The following is a 22,763-nucleotide window of genomic DNA, read 5'->3' as shown; positions in this document are numbered from 1 at the left end:
ATAAACCAGGCTGGCCTTGAAGTCATTGAGATTTACCTGCTTCCGTCTCTCCAGTGCTCAGATTAAAGTTGTGTATGACCATAATTCATTACCCTGACCTTTTCTTTATTTAACTTTATTTTATGTATGTGCATTGGTGTGAAGGTGTCCCATCTATTGGAACTGGAGTTACAGACAATTGTGAGCTGCCATTTGGGTGTTGGAAATTGAACCTGGGTCCTCTTGGAGAGCAGCCAGTGCTCTTAACCACTGAGCCATCTCTCCAGCCACTTATCCTGGTCTTTTAAAAAAGAAAAACATATTTAAATGCTGATGGATAGGATTAAAAGGGTATATTGGAGAGCAAGAAGTTGAAGTTGCAGGAACTGATGAAGATCCAGAAGATAGCAAATTGGGGGAGATTGTTCTTTGATAGGAAGAACTATTTTTTTTTTTTTTTCCCTGTGTAGCTAGGAGGAAAGAAGATAATAGGTTCAGATGGTGATACTTTGAGATGTGATAAGATATAGTTCTAATTTTGTTGTTTTGTTTTTATCATGACAAGGGTTTCTGTATGTAGACCTGGCTGTCCCGGAGCTGGCTCTGTAGACAAGGCTAGTCTGAAACTCAGAGATCTATCTTCCTCTGCCTCCAGGGTGCTGGAATTAAAAGTGTTTGACATCACTTCTGGCCCCTGTCGTTTATTTTTGATAATTCTGTTTCTTAATCCTTGTCCCAGAAGAGAAAGTCATTTGTAGAATAAATTAGGATGGGGAAAATCATAGGAATCAATGGAATACTGTTTGACATAGGAAAGAGAAAGACTATAACTTTTAGGAAGTTTTGAGAACCTGGTTGAGAATTGTTTATGAGACAGGATAATAGAAACTTGATTAAGAACTAGGCATGGTGGTATAAGTCTGTTTTCCTAGCACTTGTGAAGTGGAGCTAAGAGGATCAGGAATTCAAGGTCATCCTGAGCTCCATGGCCTTTTTGAGGACAGCCTGGACTTAAAAAGAAAGAAAAACAAAAGAGAAGTTAGTTTTTTGTTTTTTGTTTTTTTTGTTTTTTTTCCCCCAAGATAGGGTTTCTCTGTAGCCTTGGAGGCTGGAACTTGCTCTGTAGACCAGATTGGCCTGGAATTCACAGAGATCTACCTGTCTCTGGCTCCTGAGCACTAGGACTAAAGGTACGCACTACCACTGCCCAGCTATGAAGTTAGCTTTGATTAAGAAAATAAAATGATAGGCTAAGGAGGTAACTCATTGAGAAAAGTTCACCAGGATTAGGAAAGGAGGAGACAGGTAGGTCTGTGGAGCTCTATTCAGTGAGAGATCTTGGCTCAAAAATAAGGTTAAAGTGGTTGAGGAAGACACACAAAATTGACCTGACCTCTGCAAGCACACAGGCACATATTCTCATAAGTACAACACACACAACAGCAAAAATGCTGTGGAATCCTTATCTGTTTTTAAAATTGTTACTGCATTTTACATCTGAAGATAAGAGACTAGTGATAAAACTCAGTAGTGGATTCTTTGCTTAGCATAACTGAATCACTAGGTTAGATCCCTGGCACTGAGAAAATAAAAGAAACTATAACTACATCTTCTCAGCACTGCCTTTTGGGACCTGATGTTTTGTTAGTTTTGCTTTGATCTCCAGGTGTGCAGTCTTTGTTTCCTTCCCTGATAGGAAGCAATCTCTTCACAAGTTCTCAAGGGTAGAGAAATCCTGCAAATGAGGCCAAGAGGGGTTTCTGGGTCCATGAGGCTTTGTGCCTTAACATAGTGCATTGTGGTGAAGTTAAAGTCAAGTAGCAGTTGTTTGAAATTAATTGAAATATCAGCTCAAGTCTCATTTTAGCTTTTGGAGTTGAAACCGTCAGTAATCTGGTTGTTGAATAGCCTTATTAGTAGGAATATTGTTAAAAACAGTAATGTGGTGAAGGCATAATAGAGTCTGAGTATTACTTGAAAGAGGCATGTTATGTAACATTTCAGTTGTTTGCTTATTTACGTTGAGATTGGGTCTCTATCCCAGCTGTCTTGGAACTATGTTTGCCATGCCAGTTAAACTCAAAAAGCTCCAGCTGCTTCTGCCTTCTGAGTACTAGAATTAAAGGCTGGTAGCACCATGCCCCTGGCCCAACTTATTTTATTTTAAATCATTTAAAAATTTAAACTTTATTTATTTATTGTTTTTTTGAGACAGGGTTTCTCTGTATTGTTTTGGAGCCTGTCCTGGAACTCACTCTAGCCTCAAACTCACAGAGATCACCTGTCTCTGGCTCCCAAGTGCTGGGACTAAACGCGTGCACCACCAATGCCCAGCTAACTTTATTTTTTTTAATTGTAAAATTAATGTCATTGCTTGTTAAAAAATGATTTCTGATTCATTGGAAATGACTATTTGGATTTTTATTTTTACCATGTGCTTCTTGGGTTCTTTTCAGTTAAAAATTTATTTTGGAAGCTACAGTGATATGATAGGTCAGGGGCTAAGAGCACTGGCTACTCTTCCAGAGGATCCAGGTTTAATTACCAGCACCCACATGACATCTCTCAACCATCTGAATTCTAGTTCCAGGGCATCCAATGCCCTCATCTAATCCACAGAATCCTGCATGCATGTGGGTACATAAGCTCACACTACCACACACATATATACATTAAAAATATAAGTAATTTTGAAGATTTATTCTCTGATGGTTTCATACATGCACACAAAGTATTTGGATCATATATATCTTGTTGGATTTTTCTTAATGATGGCAAAACACATAGCATAAAAATTTTATTATTTTAGTCATACAATTCATGGTATATTCACAGTATTGTACAACACCATCATCCTTTTCTATCATTCCAAACTTTTTTATCATTCCAAACAAATGTTTTGATTATAAAATGTTATTTTCCTGGGGGTGGAGAGAAGCTACAGCAATTAAGAGCACTGACTACTATTCTAGTAGATTCAGGTTCAATTCCCAGCACCCATATGGCTGCTTACATCTTATACAAACATACATGCAGTCAAAACACTAATGCACATAATATATGTGACTTTCAGAGTCTGGCTTATTTCACATAACCTAATGTTTTCAGGGATCATCTTTGTTGTAGTATGTAGCAGAATTTCATTCACTTTCAAGGCTGAAGTGTTTTATTCTATGTATATATCACAGTTTGATTATTCAGTCTGCCGATGAACACATTGCTTCCATCTTTGAACTATTGAGAATGATGCTTCTGTAAATGGTATTCAAGGGTCTGAGTTCCTACTTTCCGTTTTTTAGAGTGTATACCTAGAAGTAAAATTACTGTATCATTTGGTAATACTGTTAAAAGTTTTTAATTAAAAAAATTACTTATTTTTATGTGCATGAGTGTTTTGCCTGCATGTGTGTATATGTATCACAATATGTGCCTCATGTCCATGGAGGTCAGAAGGATTGAATCCTGTGGATTTAGGAGTTAGGAGTGGTTGTGATCTATCATGAGTTCTGGGACTTGAACCTAGATCTTTCTGCAAGACCAGTTAAGTGTTCATGACAATTGAGCTATCTCTCTTACCCCCATATTAAAGTTTTGTTTTTTGTTTTTTAGATTCTATTTGCTTTTATGTGTTGGCCTGAACGTGTGTGCATCATGTGTATAGAATCCCTGCAGAGGCAAGAAAGGGGATTGAATTCCTGGGACTGGAGTTACAAACAGTTGTTAGCTGCCATGTGGATGCTGGGAATTGAACCTGATCCTCTGGAAGAGCAGACAGTGCTCTTAATGCTTGAGCCATCTCTCCAGCACCTATGCTAAAGGTTTTATGGATCACTAAACACTTTTTTTTTTTTTCATAGTGTCTGCTCTATTTGTGTATTCTCACAGCAGTACACAAGGAACACTAGTTCTGTATCTTAATCAACACTGTGGTGGTTAGAATGAGAGTGGCCCCCTTAGGCTCACAAGTTTGAATGCTTGGTCCTTAGCTGGTGGAACTGTTTGGGAAGGATTAGGAAGTGTGGCTTTATTGGAGGGGTGTGTCACTTCAACAGCCTTTGAGGATTCAAATGCCCAAGCCATTTCCAATTAGCACTCTGCCTCCTACTTGTGGATTGAGGATATAAGCTCTCAGCTCCTTCCTCAGCCCCATGCTTGCGTTCCTGCTGCCATGCTTCCCACCTGATGGACTATAACCTTCTGGAACCATGAACCCATAAATGCTTTCTTTTGTAAGTTTTCTTGGTAATGGTGTCTCTTTACAGCATTAGAAAAGTGACTATGACACATAGCTGTTTCTGTTTTTATTAAAAAAAAAAAAAAAAAAGTCCTGAGCTGGATTATATTATGCCCAGTTTAAAATATTTTTCCTTTTTAAATTAAAAAAATTCTATTTTATGTATGTACATACATATCTGAAGGTGTGTATTGTTAAGTTCACTACATGTGTGCAGTGTTCACAGAGTCCAGAACAGGGCATCATAACCCCTAAAATTGCAGTTAGGGTAGGTTGTGAGCTGTCCTGTCTATGTTCTGGGAATTTAACTCTGTTCCCCTGCAAGAGTAGAATGTACTCTTAACCATCTTTCTAGCCTCAAATCCTTTCATTTTTTGATTGTGAGCCTAGCCTTTAAAGCCCAAATTCTTTTTTAAGGTCGATGTTTACTGAACCTCACATTTCTCTTGAGCTTTCTTTCTTTTCTCTTTTTCTTTCCAGCCTGAATTCAGAAATCTGCCTACTTCTGCCTCCAGAGTACTGGGATTAAAGGCCACTATCGCCTAGCTATGAACATGTATTCTTTTGTTAAAGTGTTGTTTAGTAATCTTAGATCTAGTTAGCTTATATTGTGTTAATTCAATATATCAAATCCTGGGAGATTATAATAGTCTCTTTGTGACATTTATTTCTTGAATAGCATTAGAATTTTTCAGTGACATAAGACCACAGTTGTTTCTGATAGTATTGAGTTTAAGCAGATAGGTGTTTTAAAAAAATATTCATTGAATTATCTTCTTTTGGGGGGGGGTTTGAAACAGGGTTTTGGAGGCTATCCTGGAATTAGCTCTTGTAGACCAGGCTGGTTTTGAATTCATAGAGATCCGCCTGCCTCTGCCTCCCTAGTACTGGGATCAAAGTCATGTGCCACCACTGCCCAACATCCTTGAATTATTTTAATGCTGTTTAATGTGTAACATTAAGACATATTTTTTATGTTTTCTGACCTTTTAGGGTTTTTGGTTTTGGTGATGGGGATGAAACTACAAGCTTAAGCATGATGAACATGCATTCCACTTATGATTTCCACCCCAGACTCATCTTTCAGGATTTTAATTTAGGAAATTGATAGTTAACATGCCCCTTAGGGTCTAAATAGCTTTTTATTTTTGACAATACCATAATTCCAGAGGCCTAATTGAACAATAACATTTATTAATTTGTCCAAATGTGCTAAAGGATGTTTTCTTTGGTTTTATCCTCTAAGTGCTTTCATATTCATTAGAGGAAGAGTCAAATAATTTATATGGTGCTATAGGGTGCTAGGTACTAGGGAAATTACATAAATCACAACAGTATTTCTTTTTCTCTTTCCTTTCTCTCTCCTTCCTTCCTTCCTTCCTTCCTTTCTTTCTTTCTTTCTTTCTTTTAATGGCTTTTCAAGACAGGGTTTCACTGTGTAGCCCTGGCTGTCCTGGAACTCCCTCTGTAGACAGGCTGTCCTCAAACTCATAGAGAACCACGTGCCTCTGCCGCTCGAGTGCTGGGATTAAGGTGTGTACCACCACCACCCAGCTTCACAATAGTATTTTTATGTATTGCACTAGATTATATGTTAGCTACACTAGACATAAGGAACAACAAGCCATCAGGCTGATGGCTCAATAGGTAAATAGCTCTTACTGTCAAGCTTGACACTTTAAATCTCCGGAATCCACACAGTAGGAGAGAACTGATTCCTATAAATTGCACTCTAACTTCTAAATATATATGCCATAGCATACATGTATACTAGAACTCAAAAGCATGCATGTGTGTGTGTCATGCATGCATGCGCGCGCCCACACACACACACACGTAAACACGCACACAAATGTAAAATTTCTTGTCTTTAAAAAGAAACAACTTAGGCCACACACCTTTAATTTCAAGCTTGGGAGGCAGAGGTAGGTAGATCTTTGAGTTCAAGGCCAACCTGGTCTACAAAGTGAGTTTGAGGCCAGCTGGGTCTATAAAGCATGTTCCAGAGAAACCCTGTCTCAAAATCCACCCCTCCCCCCAAGAAAGGAAACAACTCTTTTCCTCCATCTAAGATCCTATTGTCATCATGGGTTCTGCCCTACCCAGTGTTACTGGCATTGTAAGAACAAGTTGTTTGCCAGGCAGTGGTGGGGCATGACTTTAATACCAGCACTTGGGAGGCAGAAGTAGAGTGAGTTCAAGGCTAGCTTAGTCTACAAAGGAGTTCCAGGACAAGCAGAACTATTACATAGAAAAACCCTGTCTAAAAAAATGGGGCTGGAGAGTTGGCTCAGAGGTTAAGAGCACTGACTGCTCTCCCAGAGGTTTTGAGTTCAATTCCCAGCAATGACATGGTGGCTCACAACCATCTGTAGTGAGAACACTACCCTCATATGGCTTGCAAGGATTCAGGCAGAAAGCTGTACAAATAATAAATAAATAAATCTTAAAACAAAAAACCACACCAACAAAACAGAGTAAGCTGTGTACCCAAAGGTTTGCTTCTGTGGAGGTATCTTTGATGCTAAGTTCTGCCTCTTTGACTTGGGGCAGAAGGAGGTAAAGCTGATGAATTCCTTCTTTGTGGCCTTGTGTCAAAGGAGCAGCTTTTTATGAAGCCCTGGAGGTGGTATTTGTGCCAATAATTAAATGGTAAAGAGTTGTGGCAAGGATGGCTTTCATCTTCCATTGAGGCTCTGCCCTTTTCCATGCCATCTTAATAACTTAGTGCTGTGGCTGATTGATAGGCTGCAGACAGGTATGTGTAGTATCTTTGTGGAGACCCAGGGCATAGTGAAGTCCACACAATTCATAATGCCCAGGTCATCATGTCCATTCATACCAAGCTTCAGAATAAGGGATATGTGATTGAGGCTCCTAGTAGAGCCACGTTCAAATTTCTTGACTGCCAGAAAATACACATCCCACAGAAGTGGGGCTTTAAGCTTAATATAGATGAATTTGAAGACATGGTCGCTGAGAAGCAGCTCATCCCTGATGTCTGTGGGAGCCAAATACATCCTCATTTGTGGTCCCCTGAATAGGTGTCAAGTCCCAAATTCCTGAGAGCGCTCATGTTCAGTAATAAATCTCACATCCAGTCTGAAAAAAAGAAAAAGAAACAACTTGAACACACATTTCAAACACTTAAAATCAAAACTTGAACACACATTTCAAACACTTAAAATCTCTATCTCTGTCCATTATTGCTTGTGAATGTTTTGCCTGTGTATACATATGTACAGTGTGTGCATGTTCGGTGCCTGAGGAGGCCAAAAGAGGGTGCCAGATCCCCTGAGCTGGAGTGAAGAATATTTGTAAAACATTATGTGGGAACTTTGTATCTCTTTAACAACAAGTGTTCTTAACCACAGAGCCAGCTCTCAGTCCCAAGAATATACTGGTTTTACTGCTTATCTTAAATGATAACAGTTTTCCTGGTCTGATTGACTTCTGTTTTCTTTTTTATTTTGTTTTTTGAGATAGGCATTCTCTGGGTATCCTTAGCTTTCCTGGTGCTCTGTAGACCAGGTTAAGGTTAGCCTGGAACTGAGTGAGATCTACCTGCTTTTGTCACCATGTGCTGGGATTAGAGGTGTGCACCACTACTGTTTTCTTAAAATAGGTTCCACAGATATATACTAATTTCCTACTTCGGTTGGTCTGTCTCTGTATCTGTATATTTGTCCCTCCCTTCCTCCCCCCTCCCTCCCTCCCTCCCCTCCTTCCTTCCTTCCTTCCTTCCTTCCTTCCTTCCTTCCTTCCTTCCTTTTTTGATGTTGTTGGGTTTTGTTTTGTTTTTGAGATAGGGTCTCTCTCTGTTTCTCAAGATGGGTTTCTCTGTGGCTTTGGAGGCTGTCCTGGAACGAGCTCTTGTAGACCAGGCTGGCCTCAAACTCACAAAGATTAGCCTGCCTATGCCTCCGGAGTGCTGGGATTAAAGGCATGTGCCACCGCCGCCTGGCTTCTTTCTTCCTCTTTTGAAATATAACCAAGATAGAGGTTGGGTTAATATTCAACTTCAGGGAAAGGCCCTGGTCCCACTCAGCATTTTACAGCTTCTTTTATTATTGTCTATTCAGACAAAAATCTCTGCTGTTATAGAAAATTAAGCCATTCCTCTTAGTTTATTCTAGTGATAATCTAGTACTATCATGATTATACAAATAACATTCACATTTTTCCCTTTGACCCCAAAGACTTTTTCCTCTTTAATACAATTTTTAGTTATACTTACTAACACATGTTAATTTTAGATTCTATCACTAAAAGCCTCAGTTTGCCATTTATTTAGGCATTAATTGAAATAATAATATATTTAGAGCAGAAATGTCGTTTTTTAGGGAATCTAGAAAACATCAAAGCTGAGGTCAAACTGCAGTAACGATGGACATCAAGGAAGCTGTGTTTGGGACAAAAAGAAATCAAGATAAGGTAGATGCAAAGTAGAGAAAAGAGCTGAACAAGGGGTGGTAGATGGGATTGGGTTATATGCCACCAAAGGTATTGCCAGCTAGCATTGTGAAGAGGAAATACTGAAAAATGGGTTTATGTTGTCTTTTCCTTCTGAATGTACAAATTTTAACTGACATTCAGGTAGCAGAGTACTTGAAAAATTGTCATGTTTGGGGCAGCAGAGTAGAAGAATGCTTGCCTAGAACATGTGAAGCTCTGTGTTCAATTCCCAGAACTTAAAAAAAAAAAAAAAAAAAAAAGAGAGATTGTTTTGATAAATTAGTGGTTTCTTGTATTCTAGCTAATGTTTCTTTTTTTGTTTTTTTGTTTTGTTTTGTTTTGTTTTTTTGGTGGCTATTGAGGATGATAATGTTGTTAGTTGCTAAAACCAGTGCCAGAATCCAGCCTCAGCACAAATGCCTGGTAACTACCCAGAAGTTCAAAGAAGTTCAAATCTCCTTTTGGAGTGTTACATTGACAGTCAGTACAGAATATGCATTTTATTTTTGTGATGTAAAAATTGTACTTCTCCTCATAGCAACATGAACCGTGAAGACCGGAATGTGCTGCGCATGAAAGAACGGGAAAGGCGGAATCAGGAAATTCAGCAGGGTGAAGACGCCTTCCCACCTAGTTCTCCTCTGTTTGCTGAGCCGTACAAAGTTGTAAGTTATCTTTCTTTGAATGCTTTTTCACCTCTCTTACATGACATTTGTGCTTCTAGGGTGTTTTTTTTTTTTTTTAGATTTGTTTTTGTAGTGTTCACAATGTCAGGTTTTTGCAGAAGCCACAAGAGGATGTCTGGTGCCCAGCAGCTAGAGTTACAGGCATCTTGAGCCATCTGACATGGGGGGCTAGGAACCAAACTCAGGTCTTCTGGGAGAACAGTATGTGCATGCTTTTAACCACTGAGCCATCTCTTCAGCTCAGTGCAGGCCTTTAATTGAAGCATTAGGGTAGGTTAGATCTCTGAGCTTAAGGGTAGGCAGGACTATGTGGAGAAGAAACCTAGTCTCAAAAGAATATTTTTTTCTTTTGTCAGTGAATCTACATTAGGTAAACAGAAGGTCTGTTTATTAGGTAGTCTGTATTTGGTTATAACATCAATCAAGATGACTTTCAGCTGGATGGTGGTGGCACATGTCTCACCATAAATGAATAAACCTCTTAAAATATTAAGATAAATAAATTAGACTAATTGCTATTTGAATTTTTTTTTTAAATTGCTTATTTTTATTTTATGTATGAGTGTTTAGACTACCTATATGTTTGTGTACTAGATGTGTTCAGTGCTAGGAGAAGCCAGAAGAGGGCATCAGATCCTCTGGGGCTAGAGTTCCAGACAAGAGTAAGCCACTATGTGGTTCTTTACAAGAGCAGCCATGTACCCTTAAATCACTGAGCAATCTTTCCAACGCCAATTGCTATTTTTAATTACTATCATTGTTCTTGATTTGAGGTTGCAAAAAGAGAACACTGAATAGTACCAATTCTCATGACTAATGTAGCTTCAGTGGTGACATGTCTTTCTCGAATTTCATTTGCCTTTGGGTTTCATTTCAACAGTTGTTAAAGGTTGAAGTCCAAGCCAGGCGATGGTGGCACACACCTTTAGCCCCAGCACTCGGGAGGCAGAGGCAGGTGGATCTCTGTGAGTTCCAGGTCAGCCTGGTCTACAGAGAGAGTTCCAGGACAGGCTCCAAAACAATACAGAGAAACCCTGTCTCAAAAAACAAAACCAACCAACCAAACAACAACAACAACAACAACAAAAAAAAAAACCCACAAAATTTTAAGTTCAGAACCCTTGAATCAGTGCTACTATTCATTTCATCATAAGAATAATTGTTTTCTGATGTTAATGTTTGCTGTATATTTATCTTGATTCTTTAAGAAGATTATACAGGTTTTCAAACAATATAAAGTTATTATTAATGTTTCCTTATCTCAAAATAAATAGCGGTAGTTCAGGTGGGGTTTTTTTTGTTTGTTTGTTTTGTTTTTCTTTTTGTTTTTATTTATTTTTCATTGATTCTTCAGAAATTTCTTTTCTTTATTTCTTCTTTAACTTCTTATTTTAAGATAATATCTCAGGTTTTCCAGGCCTAAAACTTACTATGTGGCCAGGGATGACTTGAATTTGTGACCTTCCCTAGTGCTGGGAATATGTCACCAAGTCAGATTATGTGTTGCTAGGGATGGAACACATGGCTTCATATATTCCATCCAAGCACTTTACCTACTGCCTGAGCTGCATGGGCCCTGGTTATTTAGTCTTGATTTCTTTTTGTTTTGTTTCGTTTTGGTTTGGTTTTTTTGGGACAGGGTTTCTCTATGAAGCAGTCCTTCCTGGCTGTCCTAGAACTCCCTCTATAGTCCAGGCTGGCCTGGAACACTCAGAGATCCACCTACCTCTGCCTCCTCAGTGCTGGAATTAAAGATGTGCACCACTAATGCCTAGTTCCCTAGATACTGTCAATAATTTTTTTTTTCACTATGAGAAATATTTATCTAGACTGAGAGTATGATAAAGCGCTCACCTAGCATGTGAGAGTATCTAGTTTTATTTTTGTTTTGTGTATTTGGTGTTTATTTGTAGATGCTAATTTTAAGATAGAAAGTGAGACCTGTCTTTAAAATACCTCTTCTGATTGAGGGTTATAACAAGAGTTTAGAAGAATATTTTGTTTCAAATTATTCTAACAGTATATTTTTCTTTTTTTCTTTGTAGACTAGCAAAGAAGATAAGTTATCAAGTCGTATTCAGAGTATGCTTGGAAACTACGATGAGATGAAGGATTACATAGGAGACAGATCTATACCAAAGCTTGTTGCAATTCCCAAGCCTGCAGTACCAACGACGACAGATGAAAAAGCAAACCCAAATTTTTTTGAACAGAGACATGGAGGCTCTCATCAGAGTAACAAATGGACTCCTGTAGGACCTGCACCCAGCACTTCTCAGTCTCAGAAACGGTCCTCTGGCTTGCAGAGTGGACACAGTAGCCAGCGGACCAGTGCAGGTGGTAGTGGCACTAGCAGCAGTAGCCAGAGGCATGAGCGTGACTCATATAGCAGTAGTCGGAAAAAAGGCCAGCATGGGTCAGAGCACTCCAAATCACGATCCTCAAGCCCTGGAAAACCCCAGGCTGTTTCTTCATTAAGTTCTAGTCATTCCAGGTCTCATGGGACTGATCACCATAGCAAGGAACATCAGCGCTCCAAATCACCTCGGGACCCTGATGCCAGCTGGGATTCTCCTTCCCGAGTCCCTTTTTCAAGTGGGCAGCATTCAAATCAGTCTTTCCCACCTTCTTTGATGTCAAAATCTAGTTCAATGTTACAGAAACCCACTGCCTACGTACGGCCCATGGATGGACAGGAGTCTGTGGAACCAAAGCTGTCCTCTGAGCACTACAGCAGTCAGTCTCATGGTAATAACATGACTGAGCTGAAGCCCAGCAGCAAAGCACATCTCACCAAGCTGAAAATACCTTCCCGACCTTTGGATGTAAGTCTCACACTTGGAGTGGTTAGCATTGTGATTCTATAAAGTAATTTGTAGACATTTCAGTGAATTTGTACTATCCTTTTGCCTTAATAGTAAGACATAGAAATTAAAAAGTTTAAGAAAAAAAGTTTAAAGAACAACTTGGGAGTTGACTACCAAGTGGATCGATCCATAGAACTATGTACTGCCTTCTTGGATAATAAAGAAAATATGATTTGTAGGTTTTCAAATATTAAAATGATGAGTCAGTATAAACTAAAAGTAAGATTTATTATAGCTTACACTTCTTTTGGTTTTATGGGATAGTATAGCTTGTTTCTTTTTATTTAAGGAGAAAGTTAACTTGTTTGTTCTTATAGTGTTACAAATAAAGTAGATCATGGTTTATGGTGATAAATGGTTGGACTTTTGAGTCTACAGAAGTGATAATGTTGTGTAGTGCTGATGCCTCTTTCCTTTGCTCACAGCTAAAGGGCTGAGGCAGCCACTGTAACTGTACAAAAGTTAACATTCAAAATAACCAAAGAGCTAAGCATTCATAGTGAAATAGCTGAAAAGTTATGTTCATTAAACTGTCAGAATAATAGATTTTGCAAATCGTTGTCATATATGCAAGATTTATTTTTACTGTTTTATGTTTATATCCCACCTGCATGCATATATATATACACTTTGTATATGCCTGTGTCCATAGAGGAAGGATGAGGGCCTCAGATCCCCTGGAGCTGGAGTTTTGAACTGCCACGTGATTGCTTGGAATCAAACCTAAGTCCTCTGGAAGAATAGCCAATACTCTCAACCCCTGAGACATTTCCCCACTCCTTCAAGGTTTATCTTTTAATGTAGTTTATACAATTAAAAGGTTAAAAAGACAAAAGGAATAGCTTTGTTTGTTTGCTGGTTTGTTTTTCTAGACAGGGTTTCTCTGTATTGCTTTGGAGCCTATCCTGGAACTTGTTCTGTAGACCAGGCTGGCCTCGAACTCGCAGAGATCTGCCTCCCGAGTGCAGGGATTAAAGGCGAGTGCCACCAGTGCCCAGCCAAAGTTAAGGATGTTTGAGCACATATAGAAATCTTAAGCCAGCAAGATAGCTCAGGGGGTAAAATATAAGCCTGATGACTTGCCAGGTGGTAGTGGCAGTGGTGGCACATGCTTTTAATCCCAGCACTAGGATGGTTAGATAGATAGATCTGTGTGAGTTCAAGGCCAGCCTGGTTTACAGACTGAACCCCAGGACAGGCTCCAAAGCAACAGAAGCTCTTTCTTAAAAAACAAAAACAAAACAAAACAAAAAACAACAATAAAGCCTGATGAGTTCAATCCTGGATCCCATAGTGGAAGGAGATAACCAACTCCTAAGAATTGCTCTCTGACCTACTCTTCCCCACATTCCCTACCCTTAACACACACCCTACCCATACACACATGCAATAACAATAAAATTAAATAAAAAGAATCTTGGGCCTCAAGATATTGATCAATGGTTAAGAGCACTTGCAGCTCTTACAGAGGACCTGGGTTGCTTTCTAACACTCGGAAAAGTGGTAATTTTTTTCTCTGCTCAAATACATCATCTTTGAAACTAGATTTGGGTTTAGTTTCTTGATTTTTATTTATGCCTTAAAATTACCAATCTGTCTTCTATAGTTTATGGAATGCTAAGTAAAAATGTTCATTGTGGCCCATATTTCTAGTCTTTCAATAATATTCACTTTGCTCAGTTTAAGTGGAATGTTTACTCAGTTTATATCTCAGCATCTTGTTATGTTTTTGTATATGAAAGTTTGGAAATCTGATCATCTAAAAATTTATCTTAAAAAAATTGTAGGGGCTGGAGAGTGGTTCAAGGGCTAAGAGCACTGGCTGCTCTTCCAGAAGATCTCATTTAATTCTCAGCACCCATATGGTGGCTCACAGTTGTCTATAACTCTGATACCAAGGGATCAGATTCCCTCTTCTGGCTTCCATAGGAACTAGGCACACAAGTAGTGCACAGAACTATGTGTGGGCAAAGCAACTATGTACATACAATAAAAATGAACAAATTTGGGGTCTAGAAAGAGGGCTCAGTGGTTAAGAGCACTTGTTGCCCTTCTAGAGGGAGAAGACCCAGGTTCTATTGCTAACTCCCACACAATGGTTCACATCTATCTATAACTCCAGTTCCAGGGAATCTAGTGCCATCCTCTGGCTTTGCAGGACCAGGCAAGTATATGGCACCCATATATATGTCCAGGCAAAACAGATATATATAATAAAAATAAATCTTTTTAGAAATTTTGTATAGGAAGCTAATTCAAAATTTCTAGCTAGTGTTCTGACTTAAAATAATGAGATCATAAATAATTCCTCAAATTTTATGTAATTTGTAATAATGTTTTAAATACGTTTAGTAAATACTAAAATTCTAACAACAAATCACTTCAAATCTGATGTCCGTTTGTTTTTTCTTTTTCTTAAGGCATCAGTTTCAGGTGATGTAAGCTGTGTGGATGAAATACTTAAAGTAAGTTTCTTTTTAATCATTCTGATCTGTTATTTAATTATGATGCCTGTATTACCAACTCTTTCATATTCTTAATCCTTCCTTAACACCGATTGCTTATGTATATAACTTGATTATGCCATGTTCATCATAAATAACTGACTTTTCTGAGGTTCTAAACATATTTTGTTTACTGTTTGTAAGTAAAATATATTCTGGTTTTACCCTTGAAAAGAGGAAGAAACCAATTACAACTACATTTTCTTAGACTTATGATTAAAGACTTAAAAATCTCAGTAGTTACCAAGCTATTGTTGATAGTAGTTTGGTTTAAAATTCACCTGTACTTTCTGTTCTGGTCAGATACTACAATAGAATTTGTCCTCTGAATATTGATCTGGAGTGTTTATTAGACACACTTAAAGTGTCTACTGTGACTAAAAAAAGTGCATTCCCCTTCTAGAAAGAAGGAAAGACCATGTAGTGACTGAGTAACATTGGCTGCTTCTTGCTCTTAAGAGGAAAACAACAGTCACATGTGACTTTTACTGTGTTTTGGAAGCTACTGAATTCTTTTGTCTATACTTGGATTTTATGGCATATCCTGAGACTTACCTGTCTTGGCCTATTTCCTATAATCTGTTCCCACCATTTAATCTCCCGTTACTTCCTTTAGCTCATACAGTCTCCTTTTACCATTTTGCTGAACCTGTTTTTCTAATGTCCTTTTCTTGTCTTCTGCCTGAGGTATAATGCATATAAGAACTAGTGTTCTTATTTTCTTTACTGTCTCTGCTGTTTGAGAGTTTTACATTGTTCCTTTGAGAAACTTTGTTTCTTCCTTGTTACTGAGCTTCATTGTTTGACTTCTTGTCTGCTTTTACCACCTCTTTGGTAGTATTATGGCTTCTCCTTTCACTTAGTGATAGGCATAATTTCTAGCCTCTTTCTTTTTACACTATTACCTTATTTATGTGTCATCTTTAGCTTTATCAGACAACTATTCAATCCTTCTCTCCTGCCTTGGTCTCTTATAGGTTTTGGTTTGTGTCTCTTAGTTCTTTCCTGTTAATCCACTCCTTATTATCTCTGATTTCTTCCATATATTCTGTTTAATCACAAAATTAGGCTTAGACTTAAAATTTTCTTTGAAAATCTTCATTCTTTCCATTTCTGCTAACTTCAGTAGTTTTAAAAATCCTCTCTTGGGCCAAGATGATTCAGCAGGTAAAACTGCTTTTCACACCACCAGCCTAAATGACCTGAATTAATCCTGCAGAATCCACAGTGAAAAGAGATAACTGACTCCCAAAAGTCCTCTGACCTCCGCATGACACTCTTTGACATCTCCTTGTGTCACATGCCCATATGCCCACATAGTAGTAGTAATTTTTATTTTGTTGTTTTTTGAGACAGGGTTTCTCTGTGTAGCCCTGGCTGTCCTGGAACTCACTCTGTAAACCAGGCTGGTCTCAGACTCACAGGGATCCTCCTGCTTCTGCTTCCTGAGTCCTGGGATTATAGCTGTGCACCACTATACCTGGCTCAAACAGTAGTAGTAGTAGTAGTAGTAGTAGTAAGTAGTAGTAGTAGTAATAGTAATCCTTAAGACAGTCTTAATTTTTTTTGTTTCTGCCTTTAAAATCTCTCAGCCCTGGCCTTCATAACTTGACCTCTTTTGCCAGAAGTTTTCAGAGGCTCTCTGAGACTGAGATTGCTAAGACCACAATTCTAAGGAAGAATTTAACGTCCAGACACCCCATAGTCAGTCCTTAGCACTCCTGACTACTTTTGCCAAACTAATTTTCGTAAGCCATAGTTCTTCTTTTTAAAATACAGTTTCCTGTAGTGAATACTGGCTTTGAATTTCTGTCCTCCTGTTTCACCTTCCAAACACTGGGATTAGAGACATGAACTTCCACACTCTTATCACTTCCTTAAAGTCAAATTCTTTGGAACACTTCCCTCCTTTGTCTGTAATAGTACATACATAATTGTCTTCTGTAGAATCCCAGGGAAACCTTTCTTCTTCCCCTGTCAAGCCACAGTAAAAAAACTCTTCACTTTCAATCTCATAAAGTATTCACTCATCTCTCTCAACTTATTTATTTAATGAGTGGCTTGACTTCATGTATATGCACATTGTGTGTGCACTGCCCAAAGAGATCAGAAGGGGCTGACAGATCTCCTGGAGTTGGAGTTACAGACAGTTGTTAGTTGCCATGTAGGTCCTGGGAATTGACCCAAGGTACTTTGGAAGAATAGCCAGTGTTCTTAACCACTGAGCCATCTCTTAAGCCCCAAGCATTCATGTTTTTAAGATACACACACACACACACACACACACACACACCCTTGTGCATAAGAAATGCTTGTGTGTTTGTGTGTGCTTTGTTGTTGTTGTTGGGTTTTGTTTTGTGTTTGTTTATGTGTTCTAGTAGAACATAACACATTTCCCTTTGAAGTCTTAGCAGTATATGGAACTTAAGGAACTTAAGAGCTGGAAGACTTTATTTGTTTCTTTGTTCTTACTAAACATATAGCTTACATTTTTCTAGGTATGGACTTGACATGTGCTTTGAGTGTTTTAATGCCCAGTCAGGTTGATTGTTAGAAAAAGTAGCTGTTGAATATATTTTGGCATTTGATTTGTGAAATGCCAGTACTAAAAATCTGAGGATCAGAAGTTTCCACCTTCCCCTCATAGTTTTTTTTCCTATTCAACTTGTAATCTCAGTTTCTAGGAACTCTTTTGAACATTAGGAAACATTTCTATGTAAAAATAATATATTTATTGAAAAGTTTCAGTTGTCAGTGATTTCACCTATACGTGTCAAGTGCTAATGATGTGGTAGTAATGCTAGCTGTACTGTTTAAGCTGACCTTCCTGGGCTGGGCATAGGAAATAATACAAGTACTGTAAGAAGACAGCAATTACATGCAAGTGGTTAGTTTTTTTTTTTTTTTTTTTTTTTTTTGTTTTGTTTTGTTTTTTTTTTTGGTGGGGGGTTCCTCTTTTTTATTAGTTCATTGAGAATTTCATATAACATATTTTGATCATACTCACCTACAACTCCTTGAAGTTCTACTACCCCTTCCCTACCCACCCACCTTTATGCCCTTTTTTTTTTCCCCCAGAAAGTTCACCTTGTGCTGCCCATATACTCTTGAATATGTGTCTATGCTGGAGTTTGGCTGATCTACCAAGGACCACACCCTTAAAGAAAACTGACTTTCCCTCCCCAACAGCTAGCTATCAATTATCAATAGCTCAACTTGGGTGGGACTTTGTGCCCATTTCCTCTGCCTTATGCAAGTGGCTGCTTTAAGAGGTTTTAGTAGATACTGTGTCAACTGCCCTGTCCCTTATCCCCTTTTGTCATTCTGTTGATCAAAGGTAGCTACTGTTAAGCATCCTTCCAGAGGCTTGACTTTAAAAATTTTAAATATTTACTAAGGCATAGACTATGATTTGTGTTTGATAATAATATGCTGTGGACATCATTTCATATCATAGTTGAATTTCTCATTTTAATGTCTGTCTTGTGTTTCATTGTATGGATGTCTGCTAATTTGTTTAATCAGTACTATGTTGCAGAATACCAGAGTTGTTAACATTTCGTCTATGAGTCCTTGGAATCTTTATATAATCTCAGTGTATCTTTATATAACTGTAATTATAGTCACAGTATAAATTCCTAAGCACCATCAGTCCCCTTTTTTACCTAATGGTTAAGTTTGAACATAATGCTGGAAATAAAATACTCCTTTATTCTAAGTCTTGATACCTCTCTTCCTTGACCCTCTGACATACACGTTGTTAATATAAATTCATTTGGCTGTTTTTGCCCCCCTCTTATACAGGGTGTCATATAGCTTAGGCTGCCTTGACTCTTTCTCTCAAGAGCTGAGATTAGAGGCATATGCAACCATGCCCAGTTATTTGTAGCATGAGTAGACTGAAGACATTGAATGAAATCAGACCCAGGGTCTTGCTTACCTATTTTCTTCCTCATATGCTTTTGAAATTTCTCTTCTGATCTTCACATGACCAAAATTTTCAATCAGCATGTGGACTCTATAGTCAGAATTCCTACAGTGAAATTCTTTGTTCAGTATTTACTAATCATGCAACCATGAATAAAGAATGTTGACTTTTGTTTCAATTTCACCTTAAATAAGTTAGGATAATAATATCTGTCTCATGATTGGAAGAAATGATTGATAAGCAAAACATTTAGCATCATTTCTGATCCATTAATGGTAAGATTAGTGTTGTTTTTCTTACTGTTACCTTCTTCATTTCTTTAGCAACATCTTTTTTTTTTTTTTTTTTTTAAATAGGATTATATAATATGCATTTAGGGGGCATGGTGGCTCATGCCTCTAATGTAGCACTCAGGAGTCAGAGGCAGAGGATCAGCACAAATTCAAGGCCTGTCTGATCTACATAGCAAGCTAAGGGAGCCTGGGCTATAGAATGAGACCCTGTTTTTAAAAAACAAGTAAACAAACCCATTAGAGCTTATATTTCATTACAGACTGATTTCTATAACTACCCACATATTTTTATCACCCTGCCTATATACCCTTAAAGTCAGAGAGAATTTGTTACTTTCTGCTCCATTGCCAGCCCTAGTGCCTGTACACAGTTCTGCCTTATTAAAACCCACTTAGAGGGTCAATCATAAAACCAGTATTTCTAAGTACAAAGCTGGTTTTTAGCTGTATAGTTTTATAACCTTGTCCTGGTTGAAAACAAACTGTAATAATTACATTTCAGGAGATGACGCATTCATGGCCTCCCCCTCTAACGGCTATTCATACACCATGCAAAACAGAACCTTCTAAATTTCCTTTTCCAACTAAGGTAAGTAAATAAAGTCTGTCTTTGATAATGTAAGAAAACTCTAAATGGCACAACTAAAATCACATAAATTCAAAATTGTCTTGCCATTCCCTAGTGGGAAATACAATAAATAAATTTAAAAAATAAATGTAGTGATGATTTTTATGAAGAAATTTTAAAATAATAGAATTGAGAACATCTTGGACTGAGAGATACTTAAGAGAATTTGGAAGGCAATACAGAGAGAGAGGAAAAAACAATTGATGTTTATTGCAAACTCATGTTATTCTAGACTGAAGGTGGCTAGACCTGTTCAGGTTGTTTTCTGAGGAACTTCTCAGAACCTAGCCACAAAAATGTTTAGATCCTATGAGAAAAGGCCCTCACACAGCAGTTTTTAGCCCATCTAAACTCTGCAGATTAATTTTTTAAGCATGAATTTATACTCACAAACAATACAGAAATACAAGGCTGGGTGTAGGACTCATGCCAGCACTATGGAAGCAAAGATAGGAAGATCAGGAGTTTAAGGCCAACCTGGCTACATTTTCAGAGTTCAAAAAATCTCCCCCAAATAATCAGGCAAAAATACATTCTCATGTGAAAGTTTGTTCAGGACTTGTAATACCAGCTCTTCCCTGGTTCTTGTTCTCTAGCTCATCCAATTTCATGTGTCTTTGCAAACCTTTTCATAGCATTTGCATGCATGTGTACAGATTCATAAGTGTGGACTCATTCCATATAAATATGCTATTTCTATAAAGATAAATTGTATCATTAATCTGTCCACTGTGGTCTTGGAGTCCTTTCCATGTTGTTTACTTAGAGGTATTTAATGTCTTCTAAGTACATCTAAAGTATGATTTATCTGACTTTACTTAGCCATTTCTCTTTGTTTACTATCAGTTTTAATTACTGTAAGCAATTATTTGTGTTTATGTGTGAATGTGTGTGTGTGTGTGTGTGCGCAGGTGTGTGTGTGTGTGTGTGAACTGTGAACGTGCGTACTCTGTGAACTGGTTCTTTCCTTCCATCATGTAGGTCCCAGGGATAGAGTTCAGATTGTTAGGCTGGCAGCAAGTACCTTTGTTCATCCAGCTATTTCATCAGCCATCATTTTTTTATTGTGTGTTTGTGTTTTGAGCATGTGTATATGTTTGTGTGTGTGTAGGTGACAGTCCTGTGCACTTGGGTGTGGAAGCTAGAGTCCGTGTCAATGTCTTCCTCTATTTTCCACTTTATGTTTCATTTTGAGACAGTGTTTCATGTAGACCAGACTGCCCCTGAACTCTATGTAGCTTTTGGTAATCTTAAACATCTCCTTTGTTTGCTATTTTGTTTTTTGAAACAGGATTTCTCTGTGAAACAGCCCTGGCTGTCCTGGAACTCACTCTGTACACCAGGCTGGCCTCGAACTCAGAGATCTGCCTGCCTCTGCCTCCCAAGTACTAGGTCGAATCCATATACTTGAAGTCAAAAGTGTCCAGTTTTAGTGCTTTAAGTTTTTTGAAATATTTCCATGTAGGAAATGAGCATTCTGAACTGAAATATGAACATAACATTGATTTATGTTTCATATATACCTTATACACATAGCCTGATGGCAATTTTATACATCTTTATTTTGCTGGCATTTTGACTGTATCCATCATATAAAGTTAGGCATGTAATTTTCCTTAAGGTGCTTTGGTCAGGTATTTTGTCACTGCAACAAGAAAAGTCACCAATATGTCTAACAAAGATGAGAAAATAAAATCAAGGATGGGCCAGGGGGTGGTGGTGCACGCCTTTAATCCCAGACAGAGGACGGCATATCTTCTGAGTTCAAGACCAACCTCGTCTACAGAGTGTATTTCAGGATGGCCAGGGCTTTTACACAGAGAAACCCTGTCTCAAAATAAATAAATAAATAAATAAAATAAAATAAAATAAAACCAAGGACTGAGGCCAGTGATAGCTTAGTAGGTAAAGATGCTTGCTACCAAGCCTGATAACTTGAGTTTAATTCTTGGGGCCTACATGAGGAAGAAGAGGAAAGAACATTGACTCCCCACAAGTTATCCCCTCCTTCTTCCCACAGTGTTTCTATGATTTTTCAAATCTCATCTATTTTGCTCTTAGTTCTTTTTAGTCATTTCTACCCTAATTTTTTATGCTTTTTTTCTGCTTTCATTTACTATTCTTTTTAGAAAACCCTTTTCTTGAAATGGAAAATAGTATTATGAAACTGTGGTTTTCCTTTATTTATATAAGTATGCTTCTAAGCAAAGCATCACAAATTTAATATTCTGTGTTTTCTTTTTTATGGTTTATTTTCAAGTTTTGTTTGTTTGGTTTTTGGTATTTCAAGGCAGGGTTTCTCTGTATAGAACTGACTGTCCTAATACTCTGTAGACCAAACTGGCTTCAAATTAAGAGATCTGTCTGCCTCTGCCTCCCAAGTGCTGGAATTAAAGACATGTACTACTACTGGTGTTTTTAAAGAAACATTTTATTATAGATGTATGTTTATATATATGTATAATGCATATTATATATATATATATTATTTGTGAGATTTTTCCACATTACTGATTTATGGGTTAATTCCATTTGGGTCAGAGAGCATAAGCATTTTATGTTTAGTAAGACCTATTTAATCCCAAAATATTCCTCCTTTTTGTAAGTATTTTCTGTACACTTGAAAAGAATATGTTTTGCTACTGCTTAGTATTCTGTGTGTGCCAAGCCAAGTTGGTTTAATATTAGGCAAGTTTTCTGTGTTATTTGTCAACAGCAGTGAGGCAGGATCTAGAAAAATAGCTCTGCTTCTGTCTTATAGTGGTCTGAGTTTTTTTCAGTGACTTATACTTGGGTGAAGCCAAGCTTTTTTTGGTCTCAGAAAAGAATTTCTGTATAAGTCAGAATGAAACAGAGTTGGACTGCATTAAGAAGAAGTTTTAAAGTAGATTTAAGACTATATATACACTAGGAGGGACAGATACATTCAGGAAAAGTAGGGAACACATCTAAGAGTCTCCCATAAGTTTACATTAGCTGTATATTGCACTTTGGTGGCTTCTAAAATTATCCCAGCCGTTGCTAAGGAACCTAAGTGAGATCATAGAGGAGTTCTGGTGATGGGTAGGATTTCGGTTAATAAGGTAAAATCCTAGGTCATAAAGATCATGTAGGAAATTAAGGTGTTTTTATTATAAAATTTACAGACTTGTTTGTATGCTTTCTAGAAATTTTCAGTTTATATCTGTA

The 22,763-nt window shown here is 37.8% G+C and overlaps 1 protein-coding gene across 3 annotated transcripts in view; it reads left to right on the top strand.

Annotated features, from left to right (window-relative positions):
- Positions 1-22,763, top strand: part of Aff4 (ALF transcription elongation factor 4) — a 73,847-nt gene that overhangs the window by 10,217 nt on the left and 40,867 nt on the right. The window contains exons 1-5 of one of the 3 annotated variants that reach the window (XM_051180697.1): positions 8,563-8,647; positions 9,207-9,333; positions 11,400-12,179; positions 14,642-14,686; positions 19,449-19,535. In XM_051180697.1, coding sequence (XP_051036654.1) covers positions 9,211-9,333; positions 11,400-12,179; positions 14,642-14,686; positions 19,449-19,535 — 1,035 coding nt within the window. In that variant the 5' untranslated portion in view covers positions 8,563-8,647; positions 9,207-9,210. Of the gene's footprint in view, positions 1-8,562; positions 8,648-9,206; positions 9,334-11,399; positions 12,180-14,641; positions 14,687-19,448; positions 19,536-22,763 lie in introns of those variants that run through there. The other 2 variants (XM_051180696.1, XM_051180698.1) reach the window with 2 other exon arrangements.

This window comes from Phodopus roborovskii, unplaced genomic scaffold (genome assembly GCF_943737965.1).
Source record: "Phodopus roborovskii unplaced genomic scaffold, PHOROB, whole genome shotgun sequence".
NCBI lineage: Eukaryota > Metazoa > Chordata > Mammalia > Rodentia > Cricetidae > Phodopus > Phodopus roborovskii.
The sequence above is the reverse complement of the archived record's forward strand: the minus strand, read 5'-3'. Positions and strand labels throughout refer to the sequence as shown.